The sequence below is a fragment of the Octopus bimaculoides genome, chromosome 4 (assembly GCF_046866305.1).
Source record: "Octopus bimaculoides isolate indiv1 chromosome 4, ASM4686630v1, whole genome shotgun sequence".
Lineage (NCBI taxonomy): Eukaryota > Metazoa > Mollusca > Cephalopoda > Octopoda > Octopodidae > Octopus > Octopus bimaculoides.
Window position 1 is genome coordinate 135172349 of NC_142931.1, and position 20782 is coordinate 135193130.

Below are 20782 nucleotides of genomic sequence, written 5' to 3' on the forward strand. Positions count from 1 at the left end.
ACATTCACTGCTGTTTTCTGTTGCTATACATTCATCTACAGTAGCCAGATAGCTTCTGTGGTTGCTTGACCGAACCTCCCTTGACAATAGCAATGAGCAAATCATTTGTTCCTCCCCCATTTTTTTTTTTTTAGGAGGCACATGGCTTAGTGGTTAGGGTGTTGGACTCATGATTGTAAGATTATGGTTTTGATTCCTGGACCAGGTGATGCATTGTGTGCTTGAGAAAAACACTTCATTTTTGCATTACTCTAGTCCACTCCAGGGAATATATATGCCAAAGAAACAGGGAAATCAGCCCTAAGGTCCTTATGGAGTAATGTGGACTAACCATAACCTTTTTTTGTTTTTATAATTGACATTAATTTCCACCTTATTTGATCCTTTTCTGGGACAACCTGTGATGAGGCAGTACCTGAATACCACAAATTGGATAGTCCAAGAATTTTGAGTTCTAGATGTGGTCTTCCGCAAAACTACAGCTTTGTGTATTGAATTCTTCTCTGCTACAGATCTTCCTTCACCTTATGCATTTCTTATGCTAAAGCAACAAATTAATTAATTAATATGTATCTTTTCCTCAATTTTAAATTCAAGCTTCTAACCCTACCAAGGAGAAGTGATTATCTCCCTTTTATTAACTGCCTGATTGGGAACATTGCAGACTCTCAAATTAGTTTATTTTAAAGTTCATATATTTTCTATATGTAGTTATTATATATTAGTGTCAAACTGAAATGAAAATGTAAGAAGTAGAAGTATTGGGGTGAAACATTCCAAAAGCAAAACTGTCAAATGAGGTGTGACAATGTACTAGCACCAAATCCTTTTTCAGTGTCAGAAATGAAGAGGAAAGGACCTTCACTCTAAAATTATTTTACTTCGGTCAAATCGTCCAACCCATGCTAGCATGGAAAGCGGACGTTAAACAATGATGATGATGATGACATTTTAAGTGGACAAAAAGTTAAAGCAAAAGTGACATGCTGTTTAATCTCGGGCTAGCCTTGATCAGGCAGATCTAAGATCAAAAACATTGTAGCATTGCTACAATGTTTTCACCCCTGCTCTTCCCTTCTCACGCTTCCTCTTCTGGTTAGTCCCTTGACCATTGACGTCATGGCCCTCTTCCGGCTCATCCCCACAGCTATTATACTTGCTAATTATACTGCTGAGGCAACAAAAGCTGTCTGCTATTTCTAGTGAGCCATCCATGCATTTAAGAAAATCTGTTTCCAATGTACAATACTTGGGTTCTGACTGCATATAATGAATGCACAGCACTCATTAACAATTGGCAGAATTTTATTTCACTGCACAAATATTTTCCATGTTGGTCATAAATTAAAGATGCATCAACAAAGTTTACACACTGAAAGGATAATTGTATAGCTCTTATGAAAAGTTGATAAAGAAAGCTTTGTAATTATGCTGCCAAGACAGGAGAAAATATACACACTGGTGAACTAGAGTTGCTGTCAAGGTTGATTTAAAAAGTCATGAGAACAATTGTTAAAAGGAGCAAAATGAAAATGTGGCTAGCTTAGCTGCAGGTGGCCACAAACTGAAGTTTGGCACTCAAAATGTACCTATTTATAAGTTTCGTAAAGGAGTGTTTGAGCAACTTCTTGAAAGATGTATCACATGATGTGTTGATGCTTATTGGTCCATCACTTGGCTGATCACATGAAAAAGCTGTTGCTAAGCTGTGATTTTAACCTGGCAATTTCCCAATTTGGTCTCAAATCTTGCTACATGTTCATAGTATGTACTGTTCAAGTGCATCTATTACATATGGAGCTTATGTTCTTTGTTACTCTGCCTGTGATTCCACTACATTATATGTGTATCCATTGGGTTACAGTATATGGAATTTTTACTTACTCCTTTTCTGAGTATCAAGCAAGGCCATTTCTCTGAAGATATCACGGTCCTGTCTTCTTTCTTACATACTAAAACCTTTGTCTTTGCTAGGTTTACCTTGAGACATTTCAGTTCTAGGCTTATATTTAATGCCTGAAATTTTCTTTCAAATTTCACTATTCATTCAGCCATGAGAACTATATTATCAACAGCCTGTCTTATACTCCTCTGTGATGACCTGTAGAACTAAGATGAATAGGAGAGGACTGACCCTTGATGAACTGAACCTTTATACTAAATTCACTAACTGCATCTTTGTATACAGCTTGTACAGTCTTTTACAAGTCTCTCGTAGCTGCCTAGTTTCCTTAATGACCACTAGATTACTGTGTGTCTTCTTGTATATAAGCCGAACCAATGTTTCAACGTTGGTGTATATATACGTGTATGTATACACTTTTAAAAATGCCACTTACATATGAGAACGAGATATATAGCATTAATTAATGTTGCCTAGCTGCGTTGTTTTGCCTCAGTTCAGCCTTGATAAAATATTGGGTTGTGCGGAAAGTTCGTGCTGATTTATAGTAGCTTACCTTTCGACTTATTTGCCATGAAACCACCTCAATTCTGGGAAGAGGGTATTTTCAAGTTAAAGGGAAGATGGAGACGTATTGTGCAACAAAATGGTTCATATATGGTTGATTATAAATGTAATGGCAAGTATTTATTGACCTTTTTCTTTCCTTTAAAAATCGGCACGAACTTTCTGGACAACCCAATAGATAGATTAAAAGAGTTCGAGATCTAACCGTCACATTTTACTTCGTCATAGTCTAGCTAAAAGTACAATATCCAAAGTATCGTTTCGTTTTTAAGACGGTAGAATATGACTTGAAAGAGATTGGATTCTAATTCTTGTAGCTCGAGCAACTATGTTGACTCGCTCGATTATGGCGATAATAAAGTTCGACTGCTATTTCAAGCGAGGCATGGAGATGCTCTCATTACATTGCCTTGCTTCATTGCAGGTCAAGCATGATCGATATTTGTTCAAAGGTATCTCAGTTTTAACCACACCATCCTTTTGTATATCAAAGATACATTGTCCAGTGTATTTTGACAGGAAAAATGTCCTTTGAGGGAAATTTAGAAATATTTCCAGCCGTTCAAACGACCATGTAATAGCTCTCTCTGCGGTTGACTTGGTTTTAACACTCATCTAAATACCTGTACTTAATGCTTAAACTTGTTACATTAACAGGTGGATAGCATCATAAAGAGCTAAAATACTTTGCAAACAATGATCTGTAACTTTTTCTTTCGTGAGTTTGTATTGGTTCTCCTTTATACACCTACAGCCCTTAGTCGATCTTGAAACTGATTTTATTCGAAAAACTTGTTTACAACTTTGTCATTTTAAGAAATAAAAATATAACAGCAAACACATTTTCAAGCCAATGAAAAACACCGACGGAATCCCCAAATGTATTAATTGTTTATACATATAATAATTTAATATTATTTGAAGTATATAAAAGAAAAACATCATAATCAAAAAAATTAAGGTGCAATGTTGACAATAAATCGCGGGAAAACCCTCTCAAGTCACGTGGCTTTTGACAACGCGGTAGATTTCTGTGTGTCTGTAGTTTGGTTTACAAATACATTCACTAGTGCCTTCGTTGACCGTAAGAAGTAAACATGGGGAAAGTCAACACGATATTTTCTTACTTTTCAAAGACACCCAAGAAGACTACCGAGAATCAAGTGCTTTCTCCGAAGACTCCGAGTAATTCAGGTAGCAATAGCAATCTACAAGCAACATCTAACAACACCACACCAACTAGTAGTAAAAAGACGAATGAGAAAAATGGCGAAATTACTCCTGGTAAGACAGAGATGAATTAGCATGTTTTATATTTGCTATGATAAAAAATTAATGTTTAATTTTCGTAAAAATATCAGTAGACGTGATGATGTGGTAGCCATACATTCGTTGTACAGGGTGTCCAGTAGCAAAGTTATTGATTGAGTACCTGAGAGTGAAATAGAAACATGAGTAAATATAAAAAATATTTACAAATTTTCTATCGTCTATATCTATAAAATAAATTATAAAATTTAAAATTTGTGTTGCCCTTAATATTTTGCTGACTTTAGTGGTAGCTTTAATTTTTGCTTTAACTTGGTTTTCAACATAAAGAAACAAAACTTTTCTTGGACTCGAAGGAAGAATCAATATCTTAGTTCATTGTCTTGCAATCTAATTGGATTTAATCTAGCATTTTTTTGTCTGCTTTTTCGACTTTGTTTAAATACCATTTATTTTAATGAGAATGGTTTTCTAAATATGACTGAAAACAACCTGCTGTCTTTAGTGAAAGGGTCTTTTAATTCGATGTCATTCTCATGTAGTGTTGTTAAGTTAAATATGTTTTGGGCCAATACTGGCCGAAATCAATGTATGAAAAAAAAAAAAAACTTCCACAGTCGATACAAATCTAAGGGAATGCAATGTTATAGAGAAGTAGTTCATTTGATAGTTTGTGAAGGGTCACAAAAGTTTTATTGTTAGTATCGCAGGCAGTGCCTCCGCACAGACTAAATCGAATGACTGAAACTAGTTAATACCCTTAAAATTTCATAGTTTATAGTAGCGGCGTAGCTAGAGTGTATGATCCTGGGACAAGATCTTGATTTTGCTTTTCCGTCGGCAAAGTCTATATAGGCCCAGAAGTGCTGCGACCCTCTCCTCCTCGTCATTACTCTACTGGATTTATATAACCTTGTCATTGAGTATCATGGTCCCTTATATTTCACTATTTCACTCTCTACATTCTGATGAATAATTGCCGACTTAATTGAAGTCTTCAAAAAGAAAAAAAAAAAATGCATTTTTCAAGGAGAGGTGCGATTCTGCATTAGCCCGATCTGTGCATTATATCATTTTTCTTCCGGCGAAATTCTGGTTTAAGTAGAATCTCTTTATACTATCATTACTTATAAACTGTTGCGTGTAAACAATGTAAATAAAATACCTCGCTACATTCAGAAATATTTACGGTTTGTGAAACACCTTAATCTAGGTTTGTTCAGATAAAGTAATTCATATCAAAAATTTGGACCCTGAATTCTTCTCTACCTACACACTGGGGATAGCTGCAAACTGCAGACTACGTTTTAGTATAAAGAAAATATACCACTTATTCGGTGTCTTTAATTCATATGTCAGAAGAGAAACAGTTTTGAAATATATATCATAGTTCAATCATTGTAGCATTGTAGTTATTGCCAGAGAAATAACAACCTGTCCTCTCATCCCCTCTTTTTCCCTTACACTGACCCAAATTTTCCAGCCTCTACAAAACTTAAAAACCTACTAGCCAACAAGAAAGCTTCTAGGGGGGTTACTCTATCTGCTAGAAATCGTAGCGAAATATTCACTCTTAATAGGATACATTGGATAATGTAGTTCTCGATACATAGTCTTGAAAGCGACTGTGCAATCTACCCCTATCTACTTCTACTCACTTCATACCTTGAGGGGCCACCTGGACACTTTATCATCACTATCTCTGAAGCTCCTACTGATCATTCTCACTCTCTCTACTGAAAGTGAGCAGCCATGCAGCTCCTCTACAAGAATCTGTTCTGCCCTCCCACCTCTCATTTTAACCCCTCATCCCCTGCCATAGAGCTAGTTCCCCTCCTTAAGGGTTTGTAACCTTTTGAGATGCATGGTAACCTCACTAGTGCTGTCGCACATAAAAAAAGCACCCAGTACATGCTATAAAGTGGTTGGTGTTAGGAAAGGCATCCAGCTGTAGAAACCATACCAAAGCAGACAATGGGGCATGATGTAGTCCTTGGATCCATCGAATTCTATCAAACCATCCAACCCATGCCAGCAGAGAACATGGATGTTAAATGATGATGGTGATGATCCGGTGCTCCATTGTATAAAGTAGTGAGTGTGTGGCTTTCTCTTAGTCTTTAACCAACTACCTATGGGTTGTAGGTCTATTTGATCAGAGGTGATGTGATGTTGCAAGTGACATATTTTTACTTTTTTAATTCCAAAACAAAAATATACTGTGTTAATGTGTGTTCCTTGAATATTTTAGTTCCTGATTTTTTTTTTGAAACAGTTCCCTTCAATGTTCTTGTTTGAGAGAATTAAATTTGACTTCCATTGCAACTTTTCCATAGCATTTTGGGTTGTTTAATGTAGAATGAGATAGAGTGAAGTCGTTATTTTAATTACGAATAAGGTTTCCTGAAATGGAACTAGTTTTTTCTTTTTCAATTACAGTAACTTACAGTTATATGAACCAACAATGGCGATTTTTAGGAATTCTTCCAGTTTTCAGATAATTTCTGGGCAATGGGATTCCTACCTTATGTAGAAAAAGAAATGCAATTAAAAAATGTTCTCAAGACGGAGATAATATCTAGTTGTGATGCTGAGTTGAATGATCAGTTCTTTTATAACAACACTTTTGGTATATTATTACCATGGAAACAGAATTTTTCTCTTGGTGTTTTCAATTAATTCAGTTCCTAATGTTTGTTTTTTTTTTTCTTGCAGAATTTGAAGTTGGTGATATTGTATGGTCAAAGCTTGAAGGTTATCCATGGTGGCCTAGCATTGTATGCAACCACCCAACTTCTAAGGTTCACATCAAGAAAGGCAAAGTGACGGAGATTCATGTTCAATTCTTTGATGACCCAATTTCTAGAGCATGGGTTAAAGCCAGGTAGATTTATTCATTTTGCTTATTTTTATTGTTTTGTTTCACTATTAAAGGTAAAGGTTACCTTCTAGAGTCAGGCCAACTCATTAGGGCTGGTTTCCATGATTTATAAATTCCCCACCTGGATGGGATGCCAGTCCATCACAGTGTTTCACTATTGTTGTAGAACTAATCAAGTTAATAACTCTATATTTATTTCCTCTCATTTTAATGCATTGGGTGCTTATATACATCCAGATAGTCTTATATGTTATTGTTGTTTAGGCCTCAAGTCAACCATGATAGAGCAGAACTATGACCAAAGATATTACCCTAACCCTAATGTCCTTTTTATTTTGTATATCTAAGACTACATTGTCTAATAATTCTTTTCTCTTTAAGACAGTTGGTTGTGAGTGAGAGATATTTGGTTGCTATTTCTTGTAGAAGTAGGTGTTATACATGGGGATTCTCTTCTGCTGCTTTTCCCTGCAACTCAGTGTTAGTTGTACTCTGCATGTTCATTGAATCTTTTAAAAGAAAGTTACTCTTGTAAGTTATGTCCAAAGATTCTCTTCCACTGTTCATCACTACAGCACATAAGTAGACCAATTTCTGACTAGCTGACTCTGAGGTAAATTTCTTGCCGGAAATGTGTCATAGAATAATGCAGTCCTGAATACACCATTGTTTACTAAAAAAAACCCCCAAAATCATGACTTGAATATAGTTGATCATGTCTGCTCAGTCAGGGCGTTTTGGGTATAAACACATTTTTCTGATCCCCCTTACATTCTCTCAAGTATTCCTCAGAAACTTTATCTCCTCCAATTTATTCTTAATAAGGGTACCCATTTTATAAGCATACTCTTATGACACCACTCTTCATTTCTCTCTCTCTCTCTCTCTCTCTCTCTCTCTCTCTCTCTCTCTCTCTCTCTCTCTCTCTCTCTCTTAATCAGTTTTTATTCGATTCTCCATTTTAGATTTGTGAAGCCATTTACTGGGGCTGATGCCAAAGAAGCTAAAACTGGTGGCCAGTTTTTCTCAATGGATATGTCTCAAAGGAAAGCAACCAATGATGCTGACAAGGCAGTGAAAATGACAAAAGAAGATAGACTTGGGCTTATTACTGAACTTCAGCCATCTGAAGATGAATTTGAAATGGACGACTTAGATGGTGAGTTGGTCTTCAAATATAAGGTGTAGTGATTCTGTTAGGCTGGTTTTTTTTAGATGGTGTGAGAAGGCTGTTGCAATGTGATTGGTAGCATAGACAGTGTTTTAAAAATAATTTTAGGTGATCTGTGTTAGGATGCATTTGTTGCATTTTGGACAAAGAAGGTTGGTGATAAACAATTCTGACGGAGGATTTGAAACCGTATCATGAAAATTGTTTGAAAACAATTATTCGAAAAACAGTTATTCGAAATAAATATAATTTGTGTACTTGATTTTTAATTTTATCGTTTTTGTTTAAATGAAATAAAAAATTTAGAATAATTAACATTTCGTATAATTGTCCTTTTGAATAATTTTCATTCATTTGAATTTTCCATTCGAATAAATGTTTGTCAAATAATTGTTTTGGAACAATTATTTTCGAACAATATTCACATAATCTTTGAAACAGACTTCATGTTTGTTATAGAATCTTATGGAAAAATGTGATTAGAAATAAGGAAAGAATAAATATCTAAAGTCTTGAAAAATGGTTACTGCAGGCCTATAAGAATGTTGATATTGTGGTTGACATTGGCATTCGTTTTTTTACACGTCACTTTATTGTTATTTTTTATATTGTTTTATTAGATATTTTTGATGAAGAAATGGAAGAAGGTGATTCAGAAAAGAGCAAGGAAAATTTGGATGTATCTAATACAGTGAAAGAAAAGAGTTCTAAGGTAGGAGTTTAGAAAAATGTTAACTATAGTTTACCTAACAGCCTCTGTGTCCATGGTTAACCAGTCACTAATTTTTAATACATTTAATCACACCAGCAAAATCTTTTGTGGCTATATTGCTATTAAATGAAGGTGTATGTCATAGTGGTTTAAATATTCAGCTCATGATCACAGTGTCATGGGTTCAACTCCTGTACTGGGCAGCTTAGGTCCTTGAGCAAGACACTTCATTTCATGTTGCTTCAGTCTAAAAATGTGATGTCTAGACAAGGGTACACACAACAGGTTTCTTTCAGTTTCCATTGACTAAATCCACTCACAAAGCTTTGGTCAGTATGGGGCTATAGTAAAAAAAAACACTTGCCCGAAGTACTATACAGTGATACTGAACTGAAGACCACATGGTTAGGAAGTAAGCTTTTTAATCATACTGCCACATTTTTACCTATATCCACTATATGTGCCATGTGTCTATAACCAGTATATTTTTGTTAAATAGAATGTGGACCTGTTTTCGATTATTAGTTAGAGGTGTTGCTTTTTTTTGCTTCAGTGTTCTTACATAAATAAATACATACATGTCTGTTATCTCTCTGTTTGAAATTTTATGTCAAAGAATTCTTATAAGATTTTAATTTGCTTTATTTTGTAGTCCAAGGAAGATGAAAGCAAAAGTTCAAAACCACCCAAACGTAATGCAAACAAACGACGCAGAATTATTGTAGAACCAGACAGTGGTGATTCCAGTAAGTTTTTAGTATACTGAATCTTTGTTATCTTCTACTCAATACTTGAGATATGCCAATGTCTTTGACTAGTGTCTGTCACTCATGAAGTACACTTGATTGATATTTGGTGGGGAAATGATTCATTATGGTCTCCAGTTCAGTCCCACTGCATGGCCCCTTATGCAAATGTCTTCTACTGTAACCTTGGGCCGACCACAGCCTTTTGAGTGGATTTGGTAGATGGAAACTGAAAGAAACCTGTGTATGTTCATTTGTCCCCCACCACTGCTTGACAACCTGTATTGGTGTGTTTACATCCCATTAACTTAGAGGTTTGGCAAAAGAGACCAGTAGAATGAGCACCAGGTTTTAAAAAATTATTTGTTGGACTAAAATTCTTCAAGGTGGTGCCCCAGCATGGCCACAGTCTAATGACTGAAACAAGTAAAAGATTTAAAAAAAAACAGCTAAAAAGATATGGCTGGTCTTGCATACTGAGTGATTTGTTTTTTTATATTGGCTTTTCCATGCTGGCATGAATTGGCTGATGACTTGCTGAAGTAAATGAATTATTGCTATGCAAGAACAGTCAGATCACCTCCACCACTGAACACATATGCAAAATACAAAGAAATAAATGATTGGCTATATATATATATATATATATATATATATATTGGCGTTACTTTGCAGACGTTAAATGATGATGACGATGCTGATATTTGTCTTGTGATAAACCAGTTTACTTTTCATCATTTAGGTGATGATTACAAAGCTTCCTCTGGTTCTGAGAGCAACTCAGATAGTGTAAGCAGTGGAGTTGATGAGGATAAATTATCTGAAACAGGGTCAGAACCTGAGGCGTCACCTGTCAAGGTAGGTGTTGTTTGTTTTCTTTTCATTTCAACTATCTAAAAAGCTCCAGTGCTTTTTTTTTTTTCTGAACTATGTTTTTCAGATCTCTTGCAGGTGAAACAAAAAAAGAAAAATAGTTAAATAGTAATAGGGGCAGGAGTAGGCCTACAAAGGTCTTTGGTACTGCATACTTCTAAGTAAACCACACAAAAATAATTAATTTTGGCTATAAAGTGAAGATACTATTGACTAAAGGTGTTTAAACTTAACTAATATAAGCCATTGCATTCTTCTGGACAAAGTTCATGACCTTGTTTTAGTTTTCCTGACAAACTAAAGTTTTGTTCTTCATATTTGTGATGTAAATAGACATCAGCTTTAAAAGCAGTTTTTCCAAAAAACATACAAGTGTTTGTTTTACAAATTTTTGAAAATTTATTATTCACATCAGCATGGTTAAAATGCTGGTCAAAAATGAAAACAAAAGGATAATGAAGGTTTTGAAACAAAATTTGGCATTATTTATTGAAAAATGGAAGTTATGTTCAAACAACTCTGATAATCATCTTGTTTTATCTATGTACAAACAGAAAGCATCTCGGAAAAGAAAACTGCCTGGTTCTACTCCTACAAGTGTTCAGAAGTCTTTATCTTCAAGTTCAGTTACTCCAGAACGTTCTCCTTTTGTTGGATCTATAAGCTCAGCTACAAAATCTAAACTGTCTCTTTTCTCAGCTCCTGATTCTGTAAGTATTTGAATCTTCATCTAAAAAGTGAGATTTACTGGTGTTGTTCTAATGGTAGTTGATTTGTTATAGGATCTTAATTTCTGTTGACAGAAGTGTTGGGTGTCATGGGTTCAAAAGAGATCAATACTCATTCTATCAAAATATCCCTTCTCCCTCTCAATTTTCTGTAGAGCTTTATTCCCTTCATTTTTAAACACTCAGTAAATTTCAGCGGAGGTTTAATTTAGTGAGCATGCTTTGTGCACAGCCAGTCTCACTCTCTTCAAACTTGTGTCAGTCTGGTGCAGGATTTGTATGTAGCTACCTTCTCTCAGATGAGTAGCTAAAGGGACCCATCTGCTCTGGGTTTGTTGGAGTGTCCGTGAATGACCTTCTGGTCACTGATAGCTGGAACCCTGCCTGACAAGTACTACTACTCTGGGTCAGAGTAGATCTTGGAACAATGGTGGCTTTGAGGTGGTTCCACCCTCCTCAAAACGGCACCCCACTACTGGATACAGTTTAAAGTCACCAAGGACTTAAATCATATGATGTTAGTCATAACTAGTAGCAATATAAATCCACCCAGTTTAGTACTTTATTTTATATCCCACTTTGAATAAATAGCAAAGTTGATGTTGGTGTAATTTGAATTTACAATGTAAAGGACCATAAATAAATCCCACTAGGTATTTTGTTTGATGCCTTACCGATTCTGCCATTCCACCACCATATATGTCTATTTCAGTTTCTTCATAAGTTTCAACCATTTTTGTTTTAGTCTTCTCCTTCAGCTGGAGACAAAATGGAACCATCAACATATATGCATATGACCTTGGACTTCTTGAAACCAGACAAGTTGAAGTAAGCATGCTTTAAAAACCTTTTTAAAACCATTTCTGCATTTAATCAACTGTGATTCTAATGTAGTTTATATTGCAAAATTGCATTGTGTTGTTAGCTTGCATACTAGTGAATTTGACTTTATAGCCAAGGCAGGGAGCTAGTTCAAGATGTCTTGTCATTTTGGATAGCTTCAGTCCATGTTGATCAATTGAACCTTTAAAGTAGAATAACCAATAACCAATCAAATACATACTGCTAAGCCACAGAACAATAGCAGCTGATAGAACTGACATTTTGATTACTGGTACTTGTATTATTAGTGGTTTTAAATTCTAGCACAACGCCAGCAATTTCGATTGTATCAGCTCCATTACTTAACTGGTTACTTACTTTATGAACCCCTGATGGATGAAAGGAATGCAAAGGGCCAGAAGAAATGCCACCAAGCATTTTGTCCAGCATGTTTACAATTCTGCCAGCTCACCACCTTTATATTATCAATGTAATTAAATAAACATTTCAACAACTATACATCCTAAATCATTCTTTCTATCAATTCTTAAAATAATGAAGAATTTACTAAAAGATGTTTTCCTGAGGCTTAAAACAACAGTGTCATCGTCCTTTACAAGACTGCCACATTATGTTGGCATATTAACATTACTAAAATAGCTTTGCCATTAAGTTGGTGTTTGGAACATGAAATTTTGATGGCAGATTTTAATTTAGATCACTTTAAAAACAAGGTTTGTATTGCACAACTAAAGGTAACCTCAGGTGATTTGGTATCAAAAAGGGTTAATAAAACTTGACATTTTGGTTGTTTTAAGAACAAGTTAGGGGAAAAGATTAATATGGCTGCCTAATTTTCTGAGGTAGCATAGATTGCTAACTGACAAGGTATGTTCTAACAGGCAATAAGATAATGGCTGGAATATTCAAGTAACAAATGGCTTTAAGAAAATGTTATTTTTTCATCAATTATTTTGTTTCTTTTTCTCACAAAATCTACAGGGACAAAAACGGACGCCTGAAAACTCATCCAGATTATGACAGCCGTACTCTGTATGTTCCAGACTCTTTCAAGAGTAAAGTTACTCCTGTAAGTTATATCCAAGAAGTCCACCAAAAAATTTGCTAATTTTTGATTTGCAACTCTTTAATTCTTACATTAGTTTTGTTTGATCAACAGGTGTTAATTTAATGTCTGTCTTTTCATGTTGGCATGGCTTAGACCTGAGTAAATTTGAGGCATGATTGTCATGGATGGTTGTTTTTCAAGTGTGGAAATATTATTCTGGAAGACTTTGAAAGCACAGAACTAGCAGATAATTGGTTGACAAGAAATGTCACCAAATTTCAGCACCAACAGCCTGAACATAAAATAACATCATTGTAACTCAACTGCAAACTACCAGTTCAATATAGTCTTTTAAATATTGACACACACATAAAGATGTGAGCATGTCTGTCAAATTCCTTCACAAAGCATTTGTCAGGCTGGGGTTATAGTAGAAGACTATATCCAAAGTAGTACATAGTGGGACTGAATTTGTAGCTACATGGCTGAGAGACAAACTTTGTAACAACACAACCTTAAGAATTTTTATTAATCCTTGATAAAATAGAGAATTTGGCAAGAACTATCAATTGAATAGTTTTAAGTTTGACTCCAGTACCTTCTGTGCTTGCTTAAGTTTACCTGGCTATTAGGAATAACTAACAGATCATTTGGGATTGTCACCTGAAATAGACCAGCATCTATTCTATCCAGTGGGGATTTTTTCTTTCATCTGTGAATGTAGAGCCAAGCTCTAGCCATTTCAAGTTTTTGTTGACCTCTCTTCAATGCCTTGGACAGCAAAGGGAATATATATATATCCAGGTGTGTGTGTGCGTGTGCAATAAAAAGGTGGTAGAAGAGTAATTTGTTGGTTCTGAGTTGAGCTAGCATGGGTTGATTACACTTGGATAGTGTTTGTTGGTGGGAAGGAGACAATATTTATTATTTTGTGATCATATTGTCAGAATGTGGGTTGCTTATACATTTTTCTTTTGCTTGTTTATTTGTGACTTTGGGTGTATTTGGAATGTTTGTGGCCTACATGAAATTGTTGTCAGGTGGTTTGCAAAGAGTTTTATCTCCTATCCCCTTAACTCTTTTGATACCAACCTGCCTGAAACCGGCTCTGTAGTACAGATGTCTTATTTTCATAAGTTCTGAATTAAAATCTTCCAAACGTTAGTCCCAATTTATGTTCCTAACACTAGCTTAACGATAACTAAGTTGTTTTACTAAATTCTTTGTTATAATTAAAATTAATCGAAAGAAACACAGCTTCTCAAAAGAAATACAGTAATGAAAGGGTTAATGCATGGGAACCTGAAGATAATCATTTGATAGATGATAATTCTTAATTTTATGTAATGATTCTTTGATCTCCAATACAACTTATTCCATTCCAGGCTATGCGGCAGTGGTGGGAGATGAAATCGAATCATTTTGATACTATCCTGTTTTTCAAGGTAATTTTATTGTAGTACCTCCTCAGTCATTATATTTATTGTCTAATTCCATATACTCTTTTACTTGTATCTGTTTCTTGCTTTCTTTTTTTCTCCTGTTCTCATTCTCTTCCTTTTCACCCTATGAACTCCACCACTTTTCTCCTTCACATTCCTTTTCTCTCTTTCTCACAGACATACAAATGATTTACAATATACACTCATGGCTAAATGATATAATGTCATAGAAGTTTTGCTCACTGTTCATGCTTGGTATATACACACATACATCATCATCATCATCATCGCTTAACGTCCGCTTTCCATGCTAGCATGGGTTGGACGATTTGACTGAGGACTGGTGAAACCGGATGGCAACACTAGGCTCCAATCTAATTTGGCAGAGTTTCTACAGCTGGATGCCCTTCCTAACGCCAACCACTCAGAGAGTGCATATCAATGTAGAATCCTAGTTCTAATTAGTATTTGAGCTAGTCTCTTTAGCTGTTGACCCACCAACCAATCAATCATTCTGAATTCAGCCAATAATTACTGTACTCATAGTTAATTCAATTATTTGAGTTGTTCAAATTCCAGAACCAAACACAACAGAACAACTCTTAAAAACCTATCTAATTAAATAGCCTTTTTGTTGAATAAAGTTTGCTGTTCTGCATTTTCAGTATTATCGTTAGTACTTTCACAAACAGCCGACAACTAAAACAGTCACGATGATATTATATATTAACATCAAAATGTTTCCATCATAATATCACTTCAGTATAAAACCATGGGATGTGGTGAAACCAAAATGTTTCCATTATAATGTCATCTAACTACAAAGTTTAGAGATGTGTTGTCATTTATTTTCATTGTTTTGTCTTTTTCTTGTTTATATTCAGGTTGGAAAATTTTATGAACTCTTCCACATGGATGCTGTGATTGCAGTTGCTGAGTTAGGTTTAATCTACATGAAGGTATTGTCTGACTCGGTCCTCTTCTGAATTAAAATGTTAAAAATACATAATCTTCAATATTCTCCTGTGAAAAATATATGGTAATAATCTGTATTTAATACAGAAAAAAAAAATTCATATTACCGAAGAACTATTGATTGTATTGATAGGGTTTTATCCTTAAATTAAATCCCATAAACTAATACCAACCAAATTGTTAACACGAGTTTATATTTATACAATGGCGGTATTAAAATCTCTTACACTCATTGGAATTTGTAGTTGACTCTACTGGAAGACCTTTCTGAGTTGACTCCTGCAAGACAAGCACACATAAAGACGTTTGTTAGCTTGTTCTGCAAGCTCTCAACACTTTTAACCTATGGTCCTTTTTTCATGACCTGACTTTATTAAAATCTCTTCAATCTGCATTTCTCTGTAAACAGTACTAATTTAAAGTTTATTTTCACTCATCCCCCCCCCACAGAAACAAATCTCCTCTTGGTCTCTTTAGCCTAATTTTTACCCCCTTCACATTTATACAAACACTGAATGCTTTGAAAGTTAAGGTCATTCTTCCCTATATTGATTGTATACTGTATACTTCTATCTATTTAGGGTGATTATGCACATTCTGGTTTCCCTGAAATTGCTTATGGAAGATATGCAGACCTTCTTGTCCAGAAGGGTTACAAAGTGGCACGTGTGGAGCAAACGGAGACACCAGATATGATGAATGAAAGAGTCAAGAAAAGTAAGATTTTAGTTTAAAAAAAAACCAGTAATTATAATTTTTTCCATTTCATTCTATTTCTCTCCTTTCTTGTCACAAGACAATGTAGTCGGAATAAAAATTATAAATTCTAATGGCCATTTATGCATCAGTCAATAGACCAGTCACTGATTTTTTGTCCTATGAAAACATTTTTTAAAATACAAGCATGTCTATAAGGGATGTTATTTCAGGAAAAATACTGCGGTAACTGGCCTATCATCAGTGTGTAAACATTAAGTATGATACGTATATGGCTATTTTAGTTTAAAACTGCTTCAGTTGCAGATATTAGATTTTAAATTCTTGTTTATTTTTTTAATTTCGGACTATAATCCATGAGATGGTTATTTCAAATTTAAATGTTTGAAATGGTGTAAATAAAAATTTAATGTTGTATCTCCTCTCCATTCTAGTGCATTCAGTTACCAAATTTGACAAAGTAATGAAGCGTGAGATCTGCAGAATCACAACCAAAGGTACAAAGACCTACAGTTATATGGAAGGTGACTGCTGTGAGTCTGCTAATTCCTACTTGATGGCTGTTACTGAAAAGGTAACTTTGTATATTTGATGAAGTATAATGCTCTTTAATGAATGTGAATTTGCAAAAATGTTGATTTTTAAATTTAATCCAGCACGAACTTATTGATTTTTACATATGCAATAGATATTAGTAATATACTGATTTAAATCAGTTGGCTGTTTTCTGAGTTATTAGTTACTTGTGATGGTTACAATAAATAAATTTCTGGTTGATGTATATTTGTATTACCAATATGTGAAATATTAACTGCTATTATTAACTTAGATCACTGATCAAGTTTTCAATTCTATAGTAAAACCACTGGAGTTTTTGTTCTTTTTTCATGAATTTGTATGATATTTGGGTATCCATATTTCTATATTAAACGTATAGATATTATCTTTCCCCTTGTATAATTAATTACTTATAGGCTCACATATAGATATCTCTGAAGAAATTTTATCTCATTTTCTTATATGTGACTATAAATTTATATATGCAATACAGTGTGTGCATACAATTTAGAGATTTACTCTTGGTGGTATAACTTAAACTATTGTACATTATATTTAAAGGAAGAAAATGATGGATGTTTTACTTATGGTGTCTGTTTTGTGGACACCTCCATTGGGAAATTTCATGTAAGTATACGCCCTACTGCCCATTCTTTTGTTCACTTATGACTACTCTTGTTAAACTCTATCTTGTTCTGATTGTGTACAGATATTAAACTTAAGGGTAAAAATCTTAGTGTTTTCACGAATCACAATGGAACCTAATGTCATTGTTTAATTCTGGTGTATTGAAAATTTCTAGAAACTTAATACAATTCATTTTGTCTTTACTTTACTATATATTATATTACTATATAATTTGTTTGCAGTATTTTAGTAGGTAGGTTAATTTAAAGCTTGAGATTTCCTGTGTAACTTGATGTGGTTAAAAAGTTTAATAAATACTTAGAATCCAATTGTTTAGCTAGATGTCAGTTGAAATAGTAAATGCTTCCTTCTACAATTTCATGTTGCTTTTTCCTTTGTTTTGTTCATCTAATTCTTCATTTCTTTTCAGATTGGTCAATTTTTGGATGACCGACACAATTCTAGATTCCGCACACTTTTGATGCACCATACTCCTGCTCAGGTATGTTATTTCAGTTATAATTTTTTTTTTTATCGGAACAATGTGGCTGATGCTGGTGTTGCGTACCTGGCATGTAAAAAAGCATCTTTAAAGTGTTGGGCCTCACAGAGGCAATGACATATGACCAAGACCTTTAGCAATATGCTGTTGTGCTTGAGAAGGACCCATCAAGCCAAGTGAAATCACAGTTGTGGCAGATACTGGTGTCATGCAACTGGTACCCGTACTGGTGGCACATAAAAACACCCATTACACTCTTAGAGTGGTTGGCATTAGGAAGGGCATCCAGCTCTAGAAACCCTGCCACATCAGACTGGAATCTGGTGCAGCCCCTCAGCTTACCAGCCCTGGTCAAACTGTCCAACCCATACCAGCATGGACAATGGACATTAAATGATGACGATGATTAGTATCACAACTGAAAGAAGGAACATTACTGATTTTATATGCCTGTCATCAAGAAACTGATTTTATATTTGCATTTTGTGAGCTGCCTATCCATTTAAATATTGCCCTAGAACTTGATGAAAATATTCATAGGTCCTGGCATGGCTTTGTGGTTAAGCAGTTTGTTTTCCAACCACATGGTTTTGGGTTCATCTCTTATCCATTTTCCTTTCTCCATTTCCTCCTGGGGTAGCCATTTATTTCCCCTTACAGCATAATCTGTCCCTGTTCCTTTTTCCTACTTTAGCCTCTCAACACCTGCACAAAACCACCTCCCTTAATCCTTTCGTTACCAAACCGGCCAAAGCCGCCCGAAAAAAATTTTGGTTCATGTGACCAAGCCGCCCAAAACCGCCTGTAATCACCTATTCATATTTCAATGAGAATATCCGAGCAAATCTCGTTAGTACATTCGTGAAAACACGTGATTATTTGTGTAAACAGTTCAGCTATAGTTTTGTACGATGATCAACGTGGTTTTTTAATTTTGTGAATTTTGGGAGATTTTTTTCCAAATTTGTTCCTGTTGTGTTTTCAAAATTTGTAATCCTGACAAAAAAATGGATACGAATTTTATTCTGTTAAGCAGCGAGTCAGAATTCGAAGGATTTTCCGTTGAAGACCTTGATAAATCTAACTCTGTAACCGAAAAAAAAAGCACGTGGTATTTGATAATGAATCTGAGGTTTCATTTTCCGAAAATGAAAGCAGTGAATCCGAGAGCTCCGATGATAGCGATAAAGAGAATGAATTAGTACCTGAATGGAGTGAAAATTTAAAAACTCCTTCTTTCAGTGATTTTTCTGAAGAAACTGGACCAAGTCACAGTCTTACCCAGGAGAGTAAAGCTTTAGACTATTTCTTTTTGCTTTTTCCGATGTGCCTATTTGAATTGATTACGTCGGAAACAAACCGTTACGCTAAATGTAATCAAAGCGTAAAAAAGGATAGTTTGTGGTTTCCCATAAACTTGAATGAAATTAAAGCATATTTTGCCATAAATATTATTATGGGCATTAGAAAGTTACCTAGAATAACAAATTACTGGAGTAGTGATGAACGCTTTGGAGACAAATATGTCTCAAGTATAATGACGAGGATACGGTTTTTAAAATTGACTCAATATCTACATGTAAGAGACACGAGCAGTACACCAGACTTTGATCCCTTATTTAAAATAAGACCCCTCATTGACTGTGTTCAAAGCACATATAAAACAGTTTATAGATGAGGATATGGTGGGCTATAAAGGCCGAGTGCGTTTTCGACAGTATATGCCAGGAAAGCGCACAAAATGGGGGATCAAAATTTGGAAAAGATTTGTGAATCAAATACTGGGTACTTCTCTGGATTTTAATTTTATACTGGCAAAAGAGACAGTAATAAATCCAGTAATGTGCACAACTCTTCTATAATAATATTTTGTTGTATACCCAATTGAATATTAGCTAATAACCCATTTTCTATAGCGATGTTTGAACAAAAATTTTAATAATTTTCTATTTTGTTGAATTTACCTGTATTTACCTGTAATTAAAGTCACTTTGTGACAAAAATTTTGGTATAGAATTGGTTGAGAACCTTTCATTAAATTATCTTCCAAAAATCACATTAATATGTTGATAAATAAAAAAGTTAGAGTTGTTTAATGAAACCAGCCTAAATTTATGATTATGTTAGAAATTAATTGAAACACATAAGGGGTGTAATTTGGTTAGAAATATGGTAACAAAAGGGTTAATCCTGCACCGCCAGTCTGTCAAGGGATCTTGTCTTACGACCACCATGGGCCCTTGGGCTAGTCAGATCCTTTCAGTGAAAATTACATTTGAATCTAGATATTTGTTGGTTTGTTTCTGTTGCAATTGTTATGGATTTGAAATGACATTGAATTACAATTTCAGATTCTTTATGAGCGTGGTAAAGTCTACCCAAAGACAATGCAGATAATCAACAATCTTCCTGGAAATGTCATCAAAGAAGGATTAAACCCTGGAACAGAATTTTGGCAAAGTTCCAAAACTTTAAAAACCCTCTCAGAATGCAATTATTTTGTTGATGAAGAATCCAAAGAGACTGTGTGGCCAGCTGCCTTGAAGAAAATGTTGTCTGATAGTAAGTAATGGCAAATTTATTTCATTAAGAATTTGGTGCTGACATTTTTTAAGAATTGTTAAAAAACACTTGCTGTGTATAACTCAGATTTGTTTTAACTTATCTTAACATTTTGTTGTTTGTAGGTGATGCATTGAATTCTAGTGCTGCAGATGGTTTTGTCTTGGCAGTATCAGCTCTTGGTGCCATCTTATGGTAAATACATATTCCTGTTTTGTTCCTTATCTTTGTTAAAAGAAAAAGAAATAACACCTAAAATTGGTGTCACGGGGTACTGGTGCTATTTAAAAAGCACTCATTTTGGTATCGCGTAAAAAGCATCCATGCTGGTGCCATGCAAAAAGCACTCATGCCGGTACCATATAAAAAGCACCTGTGCTGGTCATTTCCTGTCAAGCCGTCCAACCCATGCCAGCAAGAAAAACGGACATTAAATGATGATTTGAAATTGAATTAGATGTTGATATAAAAATCAGAATTAGCTAATTTATGGTAGTTTGATACTTTGCTTTCTTCAATACATATCCCACTAGGAAGACATTCCTCCTCATCCGTTAACAATAATAATCCAGTAATAAATTTATCTTTTACTTTTTACATTGGGCTGCAGCCTTGTCATGAAGTATTTTAATTTACTAAACCATCTCCAGTACTTACG

General features: G+C 34.7%; 1 protein-coding gene across 1 annotated transcript in view; it reads left to right on the top strand.

Moving 5' to 3' along the window:
- The first annotated feature begins 3495 nt into the window (after positions 1-3495).
- The window catches only part of LOC106880162 (DNA mismatch repair protein Msh6), a 31736-nt gene continuing 14449 nt past the window's right edge, over positions 3496-20782 (top strand). The window contains exons 1-17 of the mRNA XM_014930001.3: positions 3496-3754; positions 6455-6623; positions 7586-7779; positions 8412-8503; positions 9156-9249; positions 9992-10107; positions 10677-10832; positions 11596-11678; positions 12675-12762; positions 14127-14186; positions 15068-15142; positions 15740-15875; positions 16310-16449; positions 16995-17060; positions 17491-17562; positions 19914-20124; positions 20250-20319. Of these exons, the coding sequence (XP_014785487.1) occupies positions 3568-3754; positions 6455-6623; positions 7586-7779; positions 8412-8503; positions 9156-9249; positions 9992-10107; positions 10677-10832; positions 11596-11678; positions 12675-12762; positions 14127-14186; positions 15068-15142; positions 15740-15875; positions 16310-16449; positions 16995-17060; positions 17491-17562; positions 19914-20124; positions 20250-20319 (2009 nt within the window). The 5' untranslated portion in view covers positions 3496-3567. The remainder of the gene's footprint in view (positions 3755-6454; positions 6624-7585; positions 7780-8411; positions 8504-9155; positions 9250-9991; positions 10108-10676; positions 10833-11595; positions 11679-12674; positions 12763-14126; positions 14187-15067; positions 15143-15739; positions 15876-16309; positions 16450-16994; positions 17061-17490; positions 17563-19913; positions 20125-20249; positions 20320-20782) is intronic.